The 24,337-nt window shown below is 38.2% G+C and overlaps 2 protein-coding genes across 4 annotated transcripts; both read left to right on the plus strand.

The window, feature by feature from the left end:
* Nucleotides 1-8: 8 nt before the first annotated feature.
* On the plus strand, nucleotides 9-14,340 carry LOC124176715 (dynein axonemal heavy chain 3). Of its 3 annotated transcripts, XM_046558320.1 has the most exons (13): nucleotides 9-170; nucleotides 238-731; nucleotides 798-1,027; nucleotides 1,100-1,369; nucleotides 1,450-1,812; nucleotides 1,897-2,107; nucleotides 2,227-2,454; nucleotides 2,548-6,372; nucleotides 6,455-6,760; nucleotides 6,863-11,902; nucleotides 12,029-12,186; nucleotides 12,267-13,035; nucleotides 13,112-14,340. In XM_046558320.1, exons 2-13 carry the CDS (start codon nucleotides 276-278, stop codon nucleotides 13,406-13,408), a joined length of 12,153 nt encoding a protein of 4,050 aa, XP_046414276.1. In that variant the 5' UTR covers nucleotides 9-170; nucleotides 238-275; the 3' UTR covers nucleotides 13,409-14,340. The 3 variants fall into 3 exon arrangements, with proteins under 3 accessions (XP_046414276.1, XP_046414277.1, XP_046414278.1); XM_046558321.1 differs by lacking the exons at nucleotides 9-170; nucleotides 238-731; nucleotides 798-1,027; nucleotides 1,100-1,369 and having other exon boundaries at nucleotides 1,635-1,784; nucleotides 1,868-2,107; nucleotides 13,112-14,337; XM_046558322.1 differs by lacking the exons at nucleotides 9-170; nucleotides 238-731; nucleotides 798-1,027; nucleotides 1,100-1,369 and having other exon boundaries at nucleotides 1,652-1,784; nucleotides 13,112-14,337.
* Nucleotides 14,341-14,564: 224 nt separating this feature from the next.
* LOC124175220 (forkhead box protein K1) lies at nucleotides 14,565-23,562 on the plus strand. Its single transcript, XM_046555241.1, has 5 exons — nucleotides 14,565-15,337; nucleotides 16,257-17,021; nucleotides 17,673-17,926; nucleotides 18,387-18,489; nucleotides 18,646-23,562. The coding sequence occupies exons 1-5, from the start codon at nucleotides 14,979-14,981 to the stop codon at nucleotides 18,824-18,826; spliced, it is 1,662 nt and encodes a 553-aa protein (XP_046411197.1). The 5' UTR covers nucleotides 14,565-14,978; the 3' UTR covers nucleotides 18,827-23,562.
* Nucleotides 23,563-24,337: the final 775 nt, after the last annotated feature.

The following is a 24,337-nucleotide window of genomic DNA, read 5'->3' on the forward strand; positions in this document are numbered from 1 at the left end:
TTATGATACAGTACTGACAGTGTCGCCAGTTCAGCATAACAACTTTAGTGGGTAATGACGTAGTTCTTGTATTTCTCCACTTATATCAAGAAAACAATAATTGGCACCTAAAAAATGTAGGATCAAAATTATCAGATCATAACATCACAAGTACTTGTGCTAATATAAGAGTAAGTAGTATCCTTCTATACTGTTAGTAAAATCTGTTATGTTATGTAATTAGAAATGATTTTATAGGGTAACGAACACCTAGAAAATGCCCTTTGGTTAATGCCATGCAATATTTGAAGAATATGACAGAGGCGAATTCTGTTAATTGTGCATGTACCGGGGATGGTTCTGTAGAACCTTACCAGAATTGGTACGAATATGTCAAGCCTATGGAGAGTATCGGTACTTTCTTTACTCCGACAAGTTGCAAATTTCGCATCAAAACTGTCACTTCCAAGCAGTTGGGGTCTCCGTGGCATCCCTTTGGACCTGATAGAAAGCTTAAATATCCACCAGCAGACTGTGTTAAAGCTCATTACGAAGAGGTGGCAAATATTAATTTGAAGAAATCCAAACGCTTGAAGATCACACCGGACAATATAATAAGCTTGAAGGATTTAGCTGATGGTACTTGGGAGCGACAGAAGGCTGAGAAATTTGAGGCTCAAATTTTGGCAAGAAAAAAAAACATTCGGCAGAAACGACAAGAACGCATGGCTACAAGAATCCCTGAGTCTGTGGTAAGTTCCTCAACAGCCCAGCAAAGACGTGATAGTAAACTACTCAAGTATTCTTAACGAATTCAGATTCTGGCCCAAAAACAAGCAGAATGTCCTAGAGATATTGAAGATCAGCTAGACGAGTTGCATTCACGAGTCAATGAAGAACAAAGTGCTTTTGTTCGCCCGGAAGATTTTTGCAGGATTCATTATCTGAGGCACCATAGTATCAAAGATTCAGATCTGGAACCGTACGACTATACGAATATTGAACAAGCTCGAGCTCGCATAACAGGAAGGCTGCGCCTACGCCGAGAGTATGTGAACAATTTATATTATATATAATCATATAAAATTCTTTGGAATATCATTGAGTATTCGTCTTTTAGTTTCAATGAGCGATTGGCTTCCCTTGAGCCTGAGATCATTGCAGATTATAAAGAAAGTTTGAGAGTGGCAATTGTTGCTTATGCTCTGTTAGATCCTGATGAAAGGAAACGCTTGCTCATAATGACTCTGCCTGCAGAATACCCTATTATCAATGTGAGGGCTCCAGTGCCTTGGCATTCTTTCAAAATCATTGCTGAACATTTTATGGAATATAATTTCTTCATAGGAAATGAAATCCTACAGGACATTCGTGATTTGTGGTATACCAAGTAAGTGTTCGACTGGTTATGGACTCATTGATCTCTGGGTCTATAATGAGACATTTATGACAGCTAATTGCTTCGTCCAGATATCGACATATGTTGATTGTCAGACCTTCCGACTTCGGCGACTTCCCAGTACAAGCGTCTGAAATTAGGTCAAAGATAGATGTATTGTGCGAAGCTGCTAATCAAAAGATAATGGATGGATGGATGTCAGAAGTTGCCGAAATGTTTTTAGAGAAAAAACACGCTTGGAAAATATATCTATCGATGAAACCGGGTGCGTCGACGATTGGCATTGAAAATTACTTTCGATGTGTAAATACCTTGCTATCGAAAAGCTTGCGTGACTTGATTGTAAAAACGCTCATACATCTGAAAGATTTTATCGTTGAATACAGCGAAGGAAATGATTTCACAGGTGAATATCAGGACATGACATTTATTAGGTATGTTTATTATTGGCCCAGACTGATCGTGGCATTTTATTCCTTGTGTGGGTAGTCAAAGAATAAGGCTCACCCTTGTTCTAGGAAACCTTGTATGACGGTGCGTGTTGAGCCTGTATTGGGTACGAATGAATTGAAGTTAACACCCGATTCATCTGAGATATGTCGATCCATCTGCTATTGCTTTGAGCGAATAATCAAAATTGGCGATGCTATACCCAAGATTGAAGGTCTCTTGTTTCCCGAAATACACATCAAGTCATTCATGTCGCCTGTTCAGCTTCTAGAACCAGCTGTTAGTGTGTTTATTCATATTTGTAAATTATTAACTAGCATCAATAATTCCCTTTATATTAGCTTGAATTTAAGTTCTCATTACAATAAGCATAAAAATAAGTTACATGGAATTTTCAGATACAAGAAACAATCGACGAAGCTTTAAATACCTTCAAAGCAAATATAAACGGGCCACACAAATATTTAAAAATGTACGACGATTTTCTATACATTCTTGATGGTCAGGCCGAGCATGACTTGGAAAGCTACTTTGCTCTTGATCCATTGCCAGCATTGCGCGAATTTGGTCACAGAATTGAGGGCTATGACACTTTAATACGCCAAGTATTTCTTTTTAGGAATAAAGTAAGTTATAAAATCACTTAATATTACATGTTCAATAATATTATGCAAGTCAAGTATCAATCTTAAAGTTTACAATCAAAATTTCATTTGCAGATACCATTGAACATCGTAGAATTGGATTGTACAGAACTTAATGAAACACTTAGATCTGTGTTGCGCAGTCTTCGGACGAAAATATGTAATCATTTCTATGCAGAGTTACGTGCCAATAATCAAGAACTGTGTACTGTTTTTGAAGAAATAGCTGACAAGGTTTCAGAAATGCCTGAAACTACTCAAGAAGTTATAGATTTATTTAATTACCTATCAGAGGCTCGGGACTGTACGATGTTTAATCTCCGAAGTAAATCAGCCCATTCTGTTGAGTTAATATTATTCCTTATCGACTATCAGCCACCTACAAATGACGAAATTATTTTGAACACAAGAACGCTCACGTGGCCCAAGGAAATGGAAGCAGTAATGGAATTAGCTAACACCAGATTGAATCTCAGAAAGGAGTTTGTTGAAGGTGTCCTTCGTATACGAAGAGATAATTTTGAGACACGAATTCACAATGTCCAGAATGCGATAGATCAGTTTAAAAAAAAGGACCCACCTGTGCTGACGATGGATGAGATGGAATCAGGAACCGAAGAAATCGAGGAGATTTCAAAACAGATGGCCGAGATTAGGAAAGAAGCGGAGGAGATTAACAGAGAAGAGGCCTTGCTCGACATGGAGCTTAGTCCATACATGATACTTCCAACGATGAGCTCTACTGTAGATGTTTTTGATAGATTATGGCACACCATTACAAATTTCCACAAAAATTATGAAAAATGGTACTATGGACCATTTAAAGATCTTGATGCTGAAGAGGTTCGAGAAGAAACAGAAAACTCTTGGCGAACTCTCTACAAGTTATCGAGACTTTTAACTGACACACCAGGGGCAAGACGAATCGCCGAGATGGTCAGAGGAAAGGTGGAAAAATTTAAGCAATTTATTCCATTACTACAAACAATTTGTAATCCTGGCCTACAACAACGACACTGGGAGCAAATTAGCCAAGCTGTTGAAATAAAAATTATTCCAAATGCATCAAGCAGTCTAGGAGAAATGGTAGACTTTGGATTACCTGTTTACATCAATCGTTTAGAGGAAATATCTATGTCTGCTACAAAAGAGTACGGACTTGAAAAAAATTTACAAAAGATGCAGGATGAGTGGTCTGAAGTTTACTTTGACCTAACTCCGTATCGCGAAACTGGTGTTCATATATTGTCTGCCGTTGATGATATCCAAATGCTTTTAGACGACCATATCCTGAAAGCTCAAACAATGAGAGGTTCTCCATACGTCAAGGCCTTTGAACATGCGATGCAAGCTTGGGAAGAAAAGTTAATGTCGATGCAGGATATTATCGACCAATGGTTGTATTATCAGGCAACGTGGATGTACCTCGAACCCATATTTAGCAGCGAGGATATAATGAGGCAAATGCCAACCGAGGCAAAGAATTTCCGAGTTGTTGATAAAATATGGCGGCAAATAATGACATATGTTGCAAGTAATAGGAAAGTTACTGTAGCAACATCGATGCCTGATATGTTAAAGCAGTTCAAGTCAGGGAACACATTGTTGGATGAAATTCAGAAGCGTTTAAACGATTACTTAGAAAAGAAGCGATTATTCTTCCCTAGATTCTTCTTCCTATCCAATGACGAGTTGCTTGAAATTTTGTCAGAAACGAAAGACCCTCAAAGGGTTCAGCCACATTTGAAGAAATGCTTTGAAGGAATTTCTAAATTACGCTTTACAAAAGAGCAAGAGATCATTGGAATGCTTTCTGACGAGGATGAGTATGTCCCAATGAGCACAAAAATCTTTCCTGCCGATGCTAAGGGCTTAGTGGAAAAGTGGCTTTCTCAAGTAGAGAAACTGATGAAAGTATCTCTGCGAGATGTTTCGCAGGATAGTATAGCTGCTTATTTCAATACCGTAAGAGAAGTTTGGATCTTATCTTGGCCTGGACAAATCGTACTATGCGGCAGCCAGGTTCACTGGACGAGTGAAGTCTGTGAATCTTTTGAGGCAAATTCCGTTCCTGCATATCTTGCCCAATGCAGTTCTCAAATTGATAAGACTGTAGGCTTGGTTCGTGGAAAATTAGAACCTGGTGCAAGAATTACCCTAAATGCTTTGATTGTCATTGATGTTCATGCCAGAGATGTTGTCAAATTGCTGGTAGAAAAAAAGGTCACCTCTGTGACAGATTTCAATTGGATATCTCAGCTGCGCTACTACTGGATCGATGATAGCATAACTGTTTCAATGATCACAACGGAAGTAGCCTATGCATATGAATATCTAGGAAATTCACCACGCCTAGTAATAACCCCTCTGACAGATAGATGTTATCGCACTTTGATGGGCGCTCTCAAGTTGTATCTTGGGGGAGCGCCTGAAGGGCCTGCTGGTACTGGTAAGACTGAAACATCAAAAGACCTCGCAAAAGCAGTAGCTAAACAATGCGTCGTGTTTAATTGCTCAGACGGCCTTGACTACAAAGCAATGGGAAAATTCTTTAAAGGCCTTGCTCAGTCTGGTGCGTGGTCTTGCTTCGATGAATTCAATCGAATTGAACTTGAGGTACTCTCTGTAATTGCGCAGCAAATTCTGACAATTCAAATGGCAGTTGGTTTGCATCTTGAGAAGTTTATTTTCGAGGGGACTGAAATAAAACTGGATCCGACGTGTAACATTTTCATTACCATGAATCCTGGCTATGCAGGTCGTCAAGAGCTTCCTGATAACTTGAAAGTTCTTTTCCGTACTGTAGCTATGATGGTACCCGACTATGGTATGATTGGGGAAATCACTTTGTATTCGTATGGATTTATTGACGCTAGAAGTCTTGCCGAGAAGATAGTTCATACTTACAAGTTATGTTCAGAACAGTTAAGCTCACAGTGTCATTATGACTATGGAATGCGAGCTGTAAAAACGGTGCTACTAGCTGCTGGAAATCTGAAACTCAAGTACACATCGCAAAACGAATCCATATTAGTATTAAGAGCTATTGTAGATGTGAATCTTCCAAAATTTCTCGCACAGGATGTGCCTCTGTTCAATGGTATCTACAGCGATTTGTTTCCTGGAATTGATTTACCTCAGCCAGATCGTGTTGAGCTAATTGACTTGCTGAAGGTCAATTGTCAAAAAAGAAATTTACAAGCAACAGATTGGTTTATTGAAAAAGTTATTCAAATCTATGAAATGATTCTTGTAAGACACGGCCTGATGATAGTCGGTGAACCTATGGGTGGAAAAACACAGGCTTATCAGTCACTAGCTGATTCATTAGGTGATTTATCCACAATGCGACGAGCGACAATGAGAGAGTTTAGGACTGTATATAGAATTATCAACCCCAAGGCAATTACAATGGGCCAATTGTATGGCAGTTTTGATCCTATATCACACGAGTGGAGCGACGGTGTTCTTGCTAACACGTTTCGAGAATATGCTCAGTCGTTGAGTATTGAAAGGAAATGGATTTTATTTGACGGTCCGGTAGATGCTGTCTGGATTGAAAATATGAACACTGTACTGGATGACAACAAAAAGCTTTGTTTAATGTCTGGAGAAATTATCCAAATGTCTAACAGGATGAATTTGATATTTGAACCAGCTGACCTGGAACAGGCCTCACCAGCAACAGTCAGCAGATGTGGAATGATATACATGGAACCTTCTCAGCTTGGTTGGCATCCGTTTTTTGAATCCTACAAAAAACACCTCAAGGAAAAACTACTGACAGAACAATTCGGCTTGCTAGTTGAACTCGTTGAATGGTTGACTCAGTCAATCTTTGATTTCGTGAGATTGAACTGTAAGACATTCATTGAAACATCAGAACTGCATATGTTCCATGTAAGTATTGCATTGTTTTACCATCAATATTATTAGAAGGGAGTTGTCATTAAATGTGTATAGGAAATTGTACGGATTTCAGTCATTTACAAGAATGTTAACCACGATGCTTGAAGGAGAGGGCCAAGTTAGCACAGTGTGGCTGCAATGCACGCTTTTATTCAGTATGATATGGGGTATGTGTCCCACGCTTGTCAACGACAGTCGTAAACTCTTCGATATATTTTTGCGTAAATTACTGGACGGTGGTATCGAAGAAAATCCAAAACCCAAGGCTTTCAAGTTGACAAAACAGCAACTTTTTCCGGATAAAGGAACAGTTTTTGACTGGGTCTATGATAAGAAAAATAATGGCACTTGGATTTCGTGGGCGGATACAACGACACAGGTAACACAAATTTATCCCAGTTCAATTGGTGATCAAATATTAATGCTAAAAAACGATTTGTACATGTATTTGCTAATAATAATATTTGCTTGTAATCAACAGGTACAAATGGCACCAAATGCAAAGGTTGGCGAACTAATTATTCAAACAAACGAAATGTGTATGCAGCGTTTTTTCTTATCATGCCTCCTTCCACGAGAAATACCACTTTTATTTGTCGGTCCAACGGGAACAGGAAAATCTGCAATAGTGTTAAACTATTTGGTATCTCTGGCTAAAGAAAAATTCACTCAAAATGCAATAAACTTTAGCGCAAGAACAAGCGCATTTCAAACTCAAGAAATAGTTATGTCCAAATTAGATAGACGCAGAAAAGGAGTGTATGGCCCAACTATGGGCAAACAGTGTGTCTTATTTGTAGACGATCTGAGTATGCCACAGAAGGAAGTGTATGGTGCACAACCGCCTATAGAATTATTACGGCAATGGATTGACCATGGATATTGGTTTGACCCAAAAGACACCACCATACTTTACTTAGTTGATATTTTGATGATAGCTGCTATGATTCCACCAGGAGGTGGATCTAATGTAGTTACTTCACGTCTGACTCGCCATATGCATATTATTGGTATTGATTCATTTGATGATTCTACAATGACAAAGATATTTACGTCAATTTTGGACTGGCATCTCGCCAAGGGGTTTGATTCGAATGTTGCCAGACTTGGCAAAATGGTTGTCGCTGCTACAATTGATCTTTTTCATGATGCGATAGAGAACTTTCTACCAACCCCAGCCAAGAGTCATTACACTTTTAGTTTGCGAGACTTTAGTCGAGTGATTAGAGGGATTGTGCTTGTACCATCGTCACGAATGAAAGATCCAGATAAGATGGTGAGACTATGGATCCACGAAGCCTACCGAGTCTTCTATGATCGGCTCATCGATGACAATGACCGTGAAACGTTATTCAAATTAGTTAAAAATGCATGCTACCAGCAATTGCGTCAGTCAGTCGATAAGGTTCTCGGTCATTTCTTGGAAGAAGATGAAAAAATCATTACAAACTCACACATTCGCAAGTTATTCTTTGGAAATTATATGGAGCCTGATGTAGAATCAAAGATTTATGACGAAGTAGTAAACGAAGAGGATTTGCAAGAGAAAATGGAATATTATTTGACTGAGTACAATATCATGGCTAAAACTCCAATGTCTCTAGTACTCTTCAGATATGCTATTGAACATATATCAAGAATTTCTCGCATATTGCTTCAAGATAACGGACACGCGCTTTTGGTTGGCATTGGTGGCTCTGGTCGGAGTTCATGTGCCAGACTGGCAACATTTATGTGTGAATATTTACTTTATCAAGTTGAAATGACCAGAACTTACGGTCGATCTGATTGGAGGGATGATTTGAAAGCTCTTCTATTGAGCGCAGGAGGTGATGGGAAAATTACGGTCTTTCTCTTTGGTGATAACCAGATTAAAGATGAATCTTTCGTAGAAGATATAAATATGATACTTAACACGGGCGATGTGCCAAATTTGTACGCATCTGATGAAAAAGCTGAGATACTTGAAAAAATGATGAACACAACACGCGAAGGGACTGGCAAAAAAATGGAAACCACACCAATGGCGTTATACAATTTCTTTATCGAAAGAGTTAAAAATAATTTACACGTCGTTCTGACCATGTCACCAATTGGAGATGCGTTTAGAAACAGGTTGAGAATGTTTCCTTCGCTCATCAATTGCTGTACCATAGACTGGTACACGGCTTGGCCTGAAGATGCTCTTGAAAAAGTAGCTAAAATGTTCCTCAAGGATCTTGATATTACATCTGAGCTTCGTGAAAAGTCTGTGCTTATTTGTAAACGGTTTCACACTAGTGTGCAAACTGCTAGCGAGGATTATTTTGTTACTCAGCGTAGGAAAAATTATGTTACTCCTACCAGTTTTCTCGAGCTTATCAAGTCCATTCACAAATTGTATGGGCAAAAAATAGAACAAATTACATTGCAGCAAAACAGGTATGAAGTTGGCTTGGACAAGCTAGATTTCGCCGCTGCGCAAGTCGGAGTAATGCAGGAAGAACTGCATGCTCTGCAACCAAAACTCTTAGCGCAATCACAGCTCAGTGATAAGTTGATGATCAGAGTTGAACAAGATACTGTTACAGTAGAAGCTAAGAAAGAAGTAGTTGCAGCTGACGAAGCTTTGGCGAATGAAGCTGCAGCAGCTGCACAAGCGATAAAAGATGACTGTGAAAGTGATTTGGCAGAGGCGACTCCAGCACTGGAGGCAGCATTATCTGCCCTCAATACACTAAAACCTTCTGATATTGTTATTGTAAAATCTATGAAAAATCCACCAGCTGGAGTGAGGCTTGTCATGGAAGCGGTATGTGTACTTAAGGGTGTTAAACCAGTACCGGTGCAAGATCCAACCACTGGAGGTATAGTAGATGATTACTGGGCAGCATCTATAAAAATGCTTGGTGACATGAAATTTCTTGAAAGTTTGAAAACATTCAATAAGGACAATATACCGACAGCTAATATAAAAAAGATTCGAGAAAAATACATGAACGACAGAGCTTTTGTGCCGGAGGTGATTAAGAAATCGTCTACTGCTTGTGAAGGATTATGCAAGTGGGTGCGAGCGATGGAAGTGTATGACAGGGTAATTAAGGTGGTAGCACCAAAGAAAGCTATGTTAGCTGAAGCTGAAGGAGAGTTGTTGGCGCAGTTGGAAACTTTAAATGCTAAGAGAGCACTGCTGCAGGAAGTGACTGACAAATTGCAATCCCTGAATGATGAATTTGCCGAATGCATGCGGGAAAAGAAGAAACTAGAGGACCTCATTGATCATTGCATGCAAAAATTAGACAGAGCTGAAAAACTACTAGGTGGACTTGGCGGGGAAAAAACAAGATGGAGCGAAACAGCTGCTGCTCTCGGTGAGAGTCTTGGAAGTGTAATTGGCGATGTGATACTAGGTTCTGGCATAATTGCCTACCTCGGTGCTTTTACTATTGAGTATCGTAACAGTTTAATTAAACAATGGCATGAATCTTGTTCTAAATTACGAATTCCATGCGATTCGGATTTCGGTCTAGTTAAAATCCTTGGTGAACCGGTCGAGATTAGGGCTTGGATGATCCATGGCTTGCCAGCAGACACTTTCTCTGTAGAGAATGCTATTATTGTAAAAAATGCAAATCGGTGGCCGCTCATGATTGATCCTCAGGGACAAGCTAACAAGTGGGTGAAAAATATGGAAAAACAGAATAAATTGAATATTATCAAGTTAACAGACCCAAATTACGTTAGAATTATGGAATTGGCCATTCAGTACGGCAATCCAGTATTACTAGAAAATATACTTGAAGAGATCGATGCCATTCTAGAGCCAGTGCTAGTAAAAAATATCTACAAACAACAAGGAGTAACGTATATGAAATTTGGAGAGAACGTTATCGAGTATCATACAGATTTTCGATTCTACATAACCACACGGCTTCGTAATCCTCATTATTTGCCAGAAGTAGCAGTTAAAGTGAGCCTTCTTAATTTTATGATAACACCGCAAGGACTTCAGGATCAGCTGCTCGGTATTGTAGTTGCTAAGGATCTACCTGTGCTTGAGGAAAAAAAGAATCAATTGATCATTGAAGGTGCTAATAATAAGCGGATTCTAAAAGAAATTGAAGACAAAATCTTGGAAGTTCTCTCCACATCTGAAGGCAATATCCTGGAAGATGAAACGGCTGTAAAAATACTATCATCTTCAAAAGTTCTCTCCGCTGAGATTCAAGCAAAGCAGGCTGCGGCAATGAAAACAACACTAGAGATTGATGATGCTCGTAATAAGTACAAACCTGTTTCATTCCATGGAGCTGTTTTATTTTTCTGTATATCAGAATTGGCTAATATTGATCCAATGTACCAGTATTCTTTGGCGTGGTTCATCCATTTATACACTATGGCGATTCTCAACAGTGAGAAGTCTGTTGAACTAAATACACGAATGAAGAATTTAAATACATACTTTACAGCTAGTATATACAGAAATGTTTGTCGATCTTTATTTGAAAAAGATAAGTTAATATTTTCTTTTGTTTTGTGCATCGGCCTTATGCGCGCCGATAATAAAGTGGAGGAGGATCTTTGGGTCTTTCTGTTAACTGGTGGTGTAACGCTACAAAATCCTTATAAGAATCCGGCTCCATCCTGGCTCTCAGAAAAATCCTGGTCCGAAGTAGTGAGATCATCACGATTGACCGGGCTTGGAGAATTCCAATCTTCGGTTGAAAATCGTACGTCAGATTGGAAGGCATTCTACGACCTTGCAGACCCTCAGGATCACCCTCTCCCATCACCCTTTACGAATGAAGTACACACCCTGAGTAAACTTGTCATATTGAGATGCATAAGACCGGATAAAATCGTATCTGCTGTTCAGACATTTATTACTCATCACATGGGTCAATCATTTATCGAACCGCCACCGTTTGATCTACAAGATTCGTACAATGACTCCAGTAATATTTCGCCTTTGGTTTTTATTTTGTCTCCTGGATCTGACCCAATGGCTGGCCTGATCAAGTTCGCCGAAGACAGAGGAATCCAAAAGAAAAATCTTATGACAATTTCTTTGGGTCAAGGTCAGGGACCAATTGCAGCTGGAATGATAAACAAAGGTATAAAAAATGGGGAATGGGTTGTTTTGCAAAACTGCCACCTGGCTGAGAGTTGGATGAAAGAATTGGACAGAATCTGTGACGAAGTCATAATACCTGAAAACACGCATCCCAAATTTCGAATATGGCTAACGAGTTACCCTTCCAAAGCATTCCCTGTTTCCATACTACAAAATGGTGTCAAAATGACGAATGAAGCACCCAAAGGCTTGAAACAAAATTTACTCAGAAGCTATCTTAACGACCCAATTTCAGACATGAAATTTTTTAATAATTGCTACAAAATAAGTGAATGGCGGACCTTGCTATTTTCGTTATGTTTCTTCCATGCTGTAGTCCAAGAAAGACGAAAATTTGGACCCCTTGGATGGAATATTCCATATGAATTCAATGAGTCAGACTTGCGGATCAGTGTTTTACAGTTGCAGGTAAACCTTTTTTTTTTTTGAAAATTTAGCTTAAATCTCTGTCTGAAATTAATTACAATCAAAGTTAATGTACATGCTTAAAAATTGAGTTATTTATTTTTAATTAATGATTCCTTCATTCCAAAGATGTTTTTGAACGAATATCAAGAAGTTCCATTTGAAGCGCTGCTCTATCTCACTGGAGAATGTAATTATGGCGGTCGTGTTACTGATGATAAGGATCGTCGATTAATGAGCTCTCTTCTCCAGAATTACTACTGCGAAGCAGCCCTAAAAGACCCTGAGTAAATTGAGATTCTCTTCCATAATAATTGTCTACATGGCTATGGTATTGCAAAATTATCTTGAATTATTACTTTTATAGGTACTCCTTTTCTGCAAGTGGAATGTATCACCTACCACCAAATACAGACATGGCTGGATGCTTACAGTATATTCGCAGCCTACCAATAAATCAGCTGCCTGAAGTATATGGACTACATGCTAATGCCGACATTACTAAGGATAATAAGGAAACTTCGCAACTATTAGCAGGAGTGCTGCTTACACAGACGCAAATAAGTGGTGGAACTGGTGACGGAGATACCGGTGAGATGGTTATTAATCTTGCAGAAACGATTCTTTCCTCGATGCCACCGCAGTTTGATGTAGAATATGTAGCGCGGAAGTATCCTGTGCTATATTCTAATAGTATGAATACAGTTCTGCGGCAAGAATTGATTAGATTCAACCGACTCACCGAAGTGATTAAAAGCACTTTAAAGAATGTGCAAAAAGCAATTAGAGGGCAGGTAGTGATGTCAGAATCGTTGGAAGAGGTTTACATTAACATGAACATCGGCAAAGTGCCAGCCTGCTGGGACAAAAAGTCTTATCCCTCACTGAAACCACTTGGGAGTTATATTACTGATCTGCTTGCGCGTTTGGAATTTTTGCAAAAATGGATCGAAAACGATGCTCCTGTCGTATTCTGGCTGTCTGGATTCTTCTTTACTCAATCTTTCCTAACTGGTGTACTACAGAATTTTGCTCGGAAACATAAAATACCAATCGATCATCTTGATTTCGAATTCAAAGTTACGAAGTTTGAGAGAAGTACTGATGAACCACCATCCTATGGAGTTTACACACAGGTATATATAGGAATCGTGGATATATATTTTTATTACATGTTGTTACCAAGGCGTTGGTGCGCTTACTCTATTGCAGGGATTATTCCTGGAAGGTGCACGTTGGGATAGAAAGCTAATGGCACTGAACGAATCTCTGGCTAAGATAATGTTTGACGTTGTGCCAATAATATGGCTAATGCCAGGCAAAAAGATTGAGTTCAAGGAACTCCCGGTTTACCATTGCCCTGTCTATAAGACGAGCGCAAGACGAGGAGTTCTGGCCACTACAGGGCATTCGTCCAACTTTGTCATGTATATTTTATTAACATCAAACCACCCGGAAACCCATTGGATTAATCGTGGAGTCGCGTGCCTTTGTCAACTGGACGACTAGGTAGCGATAAGTTTAAAAATAGTATTACTTCTTTGGGCTATTTTTGGACGTCTGCCTTATTTGCCATTGAAGAGAGAGTCACAAAATGACCGCAAATGGTCACCTTTAATACAGCAAGTAAGTTCTATGATCCGAATTTCGATAAGCACACTATCCAACGAAATGCAAAATATGATGTAACCTTATCTTTTCTGAAGTAATCAGAATTACATGTAATGTAAGAAATATTTACATAGTACAATCTTTATCGCAGTCTTATATCATTTTGAATGTAACAATATGATATAATCTTCAACTTTTATTCATCTCTTATTATACAAATATCGATACATGAGTCTTATATACTGCAATTGCGTCAGACATTTTTTCAAAAATTTAATCTTCAATCATAATACAACGCAGTTGATCCGGTAGGAGATTTATCTATTGAAGATGAATAAATAAAAATTTGCGAAAAAATTAAAAATCGTATATATCCAATGAGTAAACTTAAGTCACAGGTAAAATTTAGTGTAAGCCGCAGTATAAGAATAAACTTTAGAACACCGGTAAGTTGAGGAGTGGGATGACAAACGGGTAAATCTCATGATTTGTTAGAACTTGTTGAAGGTTGTACCTACCGTGCAACAATTAATACAATCAGACGTTGATTGAAGGATATACCCATCAATAAACGAGAACTGCGAAGGACATTGCAGGATTCGCGTGTTCAAATTACGCGCTTAGTCCACTGCTAGAGATAGTGCAGCGACTGTATAATTTGCAGACAGGTTGACCAGCAGTAATGTACATACAACAGATAATTTTGTTCCAATATATTTTGATCGATCAGCTAGTACGATTATAGGTGACTTCGATCCTTATGACACGATTATGAAATTTGATAACCGAACCGGCGCGCCAAAAATATATCCTACACATTCCGCAGTGCCAGTCATACGAGCGTATGTTTGCGATAATATCGAGAGCTGATAGGTATGGGAGAGTAAGTATAGATCGGTTGAAATTCATAAAATGAATTTGGGAGAATGTAAAATATTGATAAGTTGAAATAAACGTAAAGTAAAACGAATTTGATGCGATACTGAATGTTGACGGAGCGTGAGGTCGGCCATATTGAAATAATTTAAAAAAATGGCCTCGAGACAAGTTCCGCTTCCTTTTGTCCCTTCGTCGGCTCGAGCAGAAGACAGAAATGCACCTGTGTCGCGTACTCGTTTGGATAATGGGTATTATTGACTTTTCGGTATTACGGAACGGTCGCGTAGCATGAATATCGCGATAATATACACGAACTTATGGGGCCGATAGGGTAAACATATTGTCGTAATGCAGGTTTGACTTTGACGAAGGGCGTATGTACCAGGGGTTTTGAACTAGCCGCTAGTGAGGACGTATTAACGGGCTGCGTCACGTGGTGGCCACCCACGTTTCGGATTGTGGGTAAACAAGGAGGAGAGAAATATTTGTGCGTGTCGAACTGGTCGCGGTGAGGCAGCCAGCAGTATCGTGTTGGTAAGGGCCGGCCATATTACGGAGATTCGCGAAGAGTGTTTAGTGATTGAGTGATATGTCCACGTATTCGCAAACGCAGGAGAGTGACGCCTGGGCCCTTTTGGCATTGAAATCGGCACCCGCGAGCCCCTCAAAAGTGCAATGGAACACAGAGGCGAAGGGAATGCCGATCGCGAGGCTCGAGGGCCGCGAATTCGAGTACATGGTTCGCCAGAAGCGCATAACCATCGGTCGCAACAGCAGCAAAGGCGATGTAGACGTAAACATGGGTCACTCAAGTTTCATATCTCGAAAGCATTTGGAAATATTCTACGATCATCCGTACTTCTTCATGATGTGCAACGGGAAGAACGGGGTCTTCGTTGACGGTGTTTTTCAGCGCAAAGGGGCGCCCGCATTTCAGCTGCCAAAATCGTAAGCTATTATTTCCCCCCTCCTTCCCCCCCCTCCGGCACCGATCGCTCCCCCTTAATCTATATCGCACACCTCCCCCCGCGCTCCTCCGATAATACCCACCGAAATATGAACTCAATGTAAACAAATAATTCCTAGTAGCCGCTGACCCCGTAGACGAGGGGCTTAAATCGTTACTACAAAAATCACCACAGAGGGTGGCACACTTTCCGAAATAGATTATATATTCCACGTGAAACTATCCGGCTCACTCTCAACTACAATTAGCACTTTTGTTTACTCTCTCGTTCTATTTATAGCTATTTGCTGCTCGGGGCAATTCGCCTGCATGCTTTTAAATCATACAAACTTAAACCATTACGTATGTACCATACGAACACGTTTTTACGGTATGTCTTATCGTGTGATGTAACTGCGGCCTGTCTTTGTAACCTAGAATGCAACGCGCCTCTCACGCCTCCAATTTTTCATCCCGATTATCGGAGCGACGCCCGTGTAAATACTCCCTTATGTTTTAACACTGTTTTTCGTCGATCTTATCATACGCATTTCATTCACCGAATGTTTTCAACAATTTCAAAGCAAACTCATTATGTCACGTGTTTTTTTTTTTTTCCTCATGAGAAATCAATGATATAATACCTGCAGTAGCAAGGTAATCAGTGGGATGACTTATGGGATTTGTATAGCAACCATTCTTAATAATATGAGGTGAAGTCGAGAAAGCGAGAACTACGCGTTTCACGCTTTTTCTTTTGAGTATCAACACAAGTCATGATTGGTTTACTGATAATTTAACCATTCCAATAACACGAAAATAACAAGCCAGTGTTTGCTCTTTGAATAAGGAAATGATGAAAAACAATAATATTGACACATGCAAATGCAACACGTACTGATATCCATTTCGTTATTTTAGGTGTACATTTAGATTTCCAAGCACCAACATACGGCTTGTGTTTCAATCATTGATCGACGAACAAGAGCAGAGCAATGTCCGAGTTCCGTCACCGCCAAAGCAAAGAGCGCCGTTGCCGCCTCTTCGCATCAATATTCCAGACACAGGATACAGTAGTCCGTTTCCTTCGCCCACAGGCACGATTAGTGCGGCTAATTCTTGTCCAGCAAGCCCAAGGGCGGGTCAAGGCAGGAGAAACATTTCAGCAGACCTTCAAATGGTCGCCGCATACGCAGCTGTCGTTGCCAGTGGTCCTCAGAATTCCAGCATTGAAGTCGGGCAAAGTTCAAGCCGACAGATAAGTCCTGAGCCTGGAGCGGAACCTCGATATAGAAGTGGCGGAGGTGGGGGAGCTAATGGAACACCTGCGCACTACAGTCCTCCGAAAGATGACTCGAAGCCACCTTATTCTTACGCTCAACTCATAGTACAGGCGATTGCTTCTGCTCCGGACAAGCAACTCACACTTTCGGGGATTTATTCTTACATTACTAAAAATTATCCTTACTACAGGACAGCCGATAAAGGCTGGCAGAATTCTATAAGGCATAATCTTTCACTCAATCGCTACTTCATCAAAGTCCCGAGGAGCCAAGAGGAACCTGGTAAAGGATCTTTTTGGAGGATAGATCCTCAGTCAGAAGCTAAACTTATCGAACAAGCATTTAGGAGGAGAAGACAAAGAGGGGTCCCCTGCTTCAGGGCGCCCTTTGGCTTATCGTCAAGGTATTCTTTTCATTCATATTCTTCTTACTTATCCATGCATATTTTAACCTACGCACTTTTTATTCTGGATTGAATTTCGTACAGAGATCAGAAAATTGTGTGTTATATGCTCACTGCTGGAGTTGGGTTTCCTGGGGCCACAGGAGCTCAATGTATCTATCGTTCAATGATCAGAGTGATAGATAGAACTTTTTACAATTCGTATTGATGTTTTTAAAAATATTTTGTCAATTATTTTGTCAGAAAATTAAACCATCATTACTGTGTAAGCAATTTTTATAAATGAAGATTATTTAATCGAAATGAATGATACGTATAGACTTTTCACGTAACTGCAGACCTGTTTTGTTTTTTCATTGCGTTATAATCTTAAAGAGTCGGCATTTGACCTTTGAGACGAATTTTACTTCAATGCTGGCAAAGTGATTTTATTTTTCCATATCACAATCAAAACATAAAACGATACAATATGGCATTGAAATTTCTTGGTTAGCTAATAATATCCGCGTAGTACGTTGGAATAGAGGTTCAGTTTCCCTAATTGAATGAAAACGGCAGCGGCAAGTGTTCTAATGCTTAAGAAGTTGACTTTCTTTTCTCTCCGCGTTTACATGTTAACAAAGATAACAGTTGGAATTAATAAATTCATAGGAGTGCCCCAGCTTCACCATCACATGTGGGTATCAGTGGGCTTATGACACCGGAGTGCCTGAGTCGGGAGGGATCGCCAGGGCCAGAGTCTTATCCAGATAGTTCTGTATCATCGCCGGCAGGTCAGCTTACGAGCCAGTCAGCCCCTGGCTCGCCTGGGCATCCCTATGCTCCACCTCCCAATCACAAAGGGCGTCTGATGCAGCAGATTACCGTTGTTACAAATGGAGTAAACAGCGACGGAGCCAGAGAGGGTAAATAAGTGCTCAAGTTTCATTAAAAATCATAATTCCTCTAGATATTTGTGATAAATATATCACGCTGCGAATGGTGAGAATAATTATGAGTTTTGGAGGTGGAAAATTTTGGTAGTGGATTTTTCCTGAAATCTTGCTTATATCTCAGCAGCATCCAGATATATTCTCCTACATTAGTTGGGTGAAAGTCTGAAATGGATAGCATTTGATTTTTCGTTTGATGTTAGGTGTGACTGCCTTATAAAAATGGAAACCAAACTATCTCATGTACAATTCTGCAATGTTTGGGTTCCGTTTGCTCTTCTTAATCGTCAACATATTTTTTTCATCATTCTTCAAGAACCAGAAATATTAGACAAGAAACTGATATAATTGAGCCTTTCTGTTGCAAACTAAGTTTTGAACGTTCACGTCCGAATCTAGGTGGATACTGTGTTAAATGAACATTCTCTCACAGATAAATATTTGGTGCCTGGAAATGTTGGAGAAGAACACTCTTTATCGCCTGCTGGACAATATAGTCCAGCTCCTGTTATTGTACAAACTTCCTACAACTACAGGTATGTATTAGTATAGGACGTTCAGCTCTCAAAAGAGGATTTATCCTGCATAGAAATCTTCCTAGATAATGAATTGTGCTTTTTCCCGTCAAGGAATGAATATGTATAATACGGATGACGATGAATCACGTAAAGTTTTATTGGTTATCATTTTAGTGGGAGCTTTATTGGACCTGATACAGGCGTTGGGGTTGGAAAGCGAGCGCACGATGAACCTGACAGCTCGCCAGGTTCTCCAGCCCCTTTAGCCATTGTTGAGAGTCCAGAGCCCCCTGATCACCAGCAGCAGCAGCAGCAGCCTAAACGTCAGCGTCTTCATGACGCAGATGATCACTGAAATACAACTCCACTGATATCTTTCTCCGTAGGACTTTGTTACGTTACATTAATATTTTAATCAGCGCTCCATCCATTTCTGCCCATTTTCCAAGAAAGATTTGTATAGTCAGGCATATTGAAGTTTTCCAACGTAGAGGCATTTAAACGTTTTCATCTTTGTTTTTGATTTTTTTTTTTTTTTTTCTTCGTATTTGGTGGGTAAGATTTTTTCAAAAACAAATCTACTGCCTACACCAACATGCCGGCGAAATGTTACTGAAACACAGTATATTTTTCGTACACCTCTATCACTCAAGTTATACATAACATTATGCACAGCCCATAGTGTATTTGTTACGATTCATGAATTTCTTATTCAAATTATATTCTCTAACGATGTTTAAAAATATGAGAACAAATTGCACATAGGTACATACATACAACTCGTAATTATTTTCACGCAGATCACAATCGACACAACTCTGTTTCCGTTTATGTGAGTATAGTTTATTTGTATACCGTTTTTTTTTTCAAAAATTGTTTTTTCAATTTGCTACTTAGTAGTATGCATATACATGTTGACAAATCATGTACTTCAATATTTCGCGGGGTAACCTCGAGCGTTGGAATATTTTAAATGAATTTTTCCTCGTTCTTGTTTCTTCTGTGTAATGAACAGTGAGGTTCAAAAAAGTATAGTAGTTATAGTAGTACTATCGATAGTTATTATGGGTACATTTATCCACGTATTTTTTCCCTTTGAATCTAATTTTGCTGTGAAAGAAAATCTGATCTACGTGGACGCAGATATGTAGTCGGTTCATTTTGCTGAATTTGATAAACAAAATCCCCATGGTCGTTTTCTGAGTCGAATACACGTAGGACAATGCATAATAACCGCGATACACAGTTTTACTTTGGAAATGGTTCCAGATTGTTGGTTGCAAAGCTGTCATTTAAAACTCTTATTCACCACAATAACCAAGTTGTTATTTTAAATCAACTGATATATGGTTGTTTTACACGTCCTCATCCCCCTTGCAAATGCGCTTGTATTCGCTATAGAAGTCTTAGAATCATTACGATTATAATAGTACAATAGTCGTAGCAAAATCATGTAAAAATATGGAGAGATAAAACAATAATATTGTCAAGTGATGTAGTCACTGGTCATAGAAATATTTTCTTTTTTTTTCCTAGCAAAGCTTTAAATTTTTCCCTAGCCAAACAAAATCTCACTCTGTTGTCGTGGTTACCCTACGAATTTAATATAACAGATGCTGTCATTGCTTCTACATTTATGATGGGAAAGTCACATTTTATCATTTATCATTTTCCGTTACCGTCGGTAACTCATGTAAATTCCAAACATTTGTTTGAAGAAACTTTCATTCGCATGCTTGGAACCTAGATGATTGCAAAAAGAAAAAAAGCTATCTAACCCGACTGATCTTCCCTTATATAAATATTTTACTAGGCGTTTCGGAGCGCCTTCGTTACGAAAACTTCGGTAGACTTCAGATGCTGCTGTATAGTGTAATTATTTTACTAAAGTAAAGTTTTTAGTAAAGTACTGTATTCCGCGATCACATACTCTTATTCTTTCGATTATAAGCCGTGGTTTTTTCTTATCGAGTCATCGGTAATTTTTGTCTTCTAATTTCCTTAATAATTACAAGATTGAAGCAGAATTAACCAAACGGGTCCAGAAATTTAGTTGCCCAGAGAGTCGCTATTTTCAGGTGAAATAATATTTCTTTTTGAGCGTTAATGTATTGTTCATTAAAATCTCCGAGTGATGAAAGACCGTCTGTTTTTTTCACTGGTACCTTGTGAATTCGCAGAGTGGAATATTCGTGCAGGGTGACCATCAGTACTCAACAATTTATCACTGTTGCTAGTTATTTTATGTAGAGTATATTGCAGTAGAGGTATTTCTTTTTTTTTTTTTTTCGTTTTATATATGTATATATGTATTCATACAAACATATTTTTTTCAAGTAATGAATTTCAGCACTACATATAATAAATCTGTATAATAAATTGTTAAAATGTTGAGTAAACGAAGTCGTCAGTTTTCTTGACATTTTTTTTTTTCTTCAAATTTTCACAATGATTCTATTTTACCGCCAGCTTGTAGTAGCCCTCTGTGTATGAAATAATTGCTTAACCCATTTGAGATAAGCATAGATATGAATAGATATGACACGTACAAACACATGTACTAACACCGCTGAAAATAATCTGATAAAAATATTTGCAATAACTAATAAATAGTAGTTGCACGAGTATATAGTATCAGAATTAAATAAAAACGATTCTGGCTTTGAAACGAGGAAAAAGAAAAAAAAAAAAAAAAAGAAAAACCAATTACACAATGGAGATAGAGATAGAGAATAATGATAAAAGGACAAATATTCTAGTGAAAGGCTTTCATTATTTTTTCTTGCCACTAAGGTTGTTAAATTTGATAAGTTTTGTTTTCACCTTCACAGTGTTTCACGATAAAGAGTATCTCATCCTATTATGTATATTTCGCAATTATAGTAATATTAATCCTGTGACATCACGATACTCTGCTTTTAATTACGAAAATACGGAAAGAGCAATTTTAACATTTTTCTACTACGTGCAGAAACTTGATCAGCGTATTTTACCGAACTATCACTCGGTTGTAATTCATTTATACGTAAATATATTCATATACGCATACATGCGTAATATCAAGTGACACCACTTTCCCAGTATAAATAAGCAGCAATTGACTTGGATAGAGATGTGGAATGGAAAAAAAATAAAATTAGGCAGACCGACATATAAACTCCTGGATTAAACTTCGATGGTTGAAATACGGTTCTACTGTATTTTCAAACTTTCGTTCGTGGTACATTTATAAAACTGGTCTTTCGACATTTTCTCCAGATACGTGTACTGAAATTGCCTGTATATTTTCAGAATCTGTTTTGGAGAAATAGTCTACTATGGGAAAAGGAACAAAAAGAAAAAATCATAAACTAATATGGTGAATCGATTAAAATCTGATCTCTCCTTATCTGACTTTAACTAACCGTCACAGTATTTGACCTCTGCTTGGCGATTTAATGCCCACACTGTTGACCATATGATGAAAAAACAAATTTGTACTTCATTGTTCACAATTCAGTGGACGGATGGCCTAAAAGGGATAATGGGGTTTTTGGATAAGTCTGTAAGGCTGCCAGTTTAGGGGGATGAGGTAAAGCGCCCTCCATAAGTAGTCCATCAATCAACTAATCCCGTTTTTATTTTTATTTTTGTTTTTTATTAATTTTTTTTTTTTTTTTTGATAGTAATGAAAGGGATACGACATTCAAAAGAAATTACAGAAAATTTGAATCTGCTTATGTATTGCCTTAATTGCATGAAATTTCCTTGAAATCATGGAACAGTTGCGTAGTTCTTGTCCCTCTTATCAAAACCTCTACCGACCCCAAGCCTTTTGAATCATGAATGCGTTGAACAACCGTAGTTGCAAATTCATATTTGATAGAAAGAATTACAAAGGTAAAAAAAAAAAGGAAGTTGAACAGAAAACACATAAAATATATTATAAATAATACGTTAGATACATATTATAAATAAATAAGGTACGGTGGATTCCTTTTAAAATCCCATTACAAGTCCCTCAGCTCCTTCCCCATAAATTTCTCAATATTATAATAAATGTTTTATTTAAATTTTGTATACGACGTATAGGTACTAAATATTATAATTACAAATTGTTCAAAGGCAGATTAATCTTTTACGCAAGATACAAGTTTTCCATTTTTTTTTTTTTACTGTCAATCTCTTACTTTCTTTCTCTTTTCAGGAGAATACTTGTTCAAGGTACAATGTACCATTCACAATAGTGACACTCATGAAACTAGAGAAATCGTGGTATTAAAAAAAAAAAAAAAATTAAGAAAACTGATAAAAGCGGTCCGATAAATTTTGAGGTGAAATATTCTCAACAAAATAATTCATTAAAGGTTGAAAAGCATACACAAACACACACACACACACACATACATCAATATATTTCTTAATCATGTTTCATCCGTGACCTCATGATTTTGTTTTCTATGAAGAACCTGCTGTTTGCTTACAAATGAGAAATATAGATATACCTAATAGTGACCTAGTTGGTCGTAGTAGATACATTATATGATGACTTCAGCTCGTCTTATCATTTAAATCAAAGGTTTTTATTTGATAATAACTATTATTCATAATAAAACTAATGAAATTATTATTGTTATTATTATTATTATTATTATTAATATTATAATTAGTTATAATTAGGTTGAATATAATTAATTAATGAATTGAAAAGGAAATTTGGAGCGATACAAAACAAAACGTAAAAAAAAAAAAAACTGTTAAATGTTATTCAAAAAATAATAACACTATAAGACGAAGAAATTTATTTATTAATTCACACAATCCGTTATTTTGGAGATGCTATATTAGTACTATTATACATTATTATACACGAACAATTGAGTGGTTGGAGAGTTTCGAATTACGGGAAATAGAGAATAGGAGAGAAAGAGAGAAAGAGAGAAAGACAAAGAAAGAACGCTAGAGTGCATGGAAGTTGAAAAATGTTGAGATTTGGAGCGAATAATAATTCAGTCGAAAGTGAGCTGTGAAAACGACGAAGAGAGATGTGAATATCTGAAATTGTTGGCTTTCGATAAGAATGTGGATAAAATATACGATCGATTCCGGACATTTGTTGTATCATCATTTGCATGCACAATAACCCAAATCATCACTATTGAATATCATTCATGCAGGGCATTGATTTGACGGTTTCTTAGATCAGGAATGATAATAATTTTTTTTTCTTCCGCGTGTGTTTGAATCTTTCAAACTGAAATCAACGTACCGACGACCTATATTGACGGAAACCAGTGAATTGGCTCTTAATGAGATAACACGTGTTATAAAGCTTCCTCTTTCTTTACAATTATTACAATATGTACGTTCGCGAATGTCTTCATCGCTTTGATATCAGACGCGAGTCGGCTGCAGCTTCTCGTAATATTCCGAAGCCCGATGAATAAAGTATACTTTCTGTATCCCCGCAGCGTAAGAGAATTGAAAATTAAATAAATCAGGGCGCAGACGGCGGGCATAATTAGCTGAGCGCGAAGCGGCATAAGGTATATGCATATAAGGTATAAGGTACATACCTGGCTGGTATCTGCTTATCAACAATAAGGAGTTGCTTGCGGGATGAGCCTGAAGGAAGCTCTCAGCTCCTTAGCTTTCCGCTTTATATACATATACGTACGTATACCTATTCAGGGACTTGGAACCGATGTGACAACTGAAAGTTTATCGCGCGCTTGATGTAGAACTTGCGAAAAGCGCTATCCCAAGCAATTAGGTACGGCGGCTTCCTTTATCATCGTGAACCGCTCGCTCAAATACCGTTGTGGGTATAATGCATGTAATCAGGGATTCAGGAATTCAGTTGGGTGTATTAATGTTTCCGAAGTCG

This window comes from Neodiprion fabricii, chromosome 2 (genome assembly GCF_021155785.1).
Source record: "Neodiprion fabricii isolate iyNeoFabr1 chromosome 2, iyNeoFabr1.1, whole genome shotgun sequence".
In the NCBI taxonomy this organism is placed as follows: domain Eukaryota; kingdom Metazoa; phylum Arthropoda; class Insecta; order Hymenoptera; family Diprionidae; genus Neodiprion; species Neodiprion fabricii.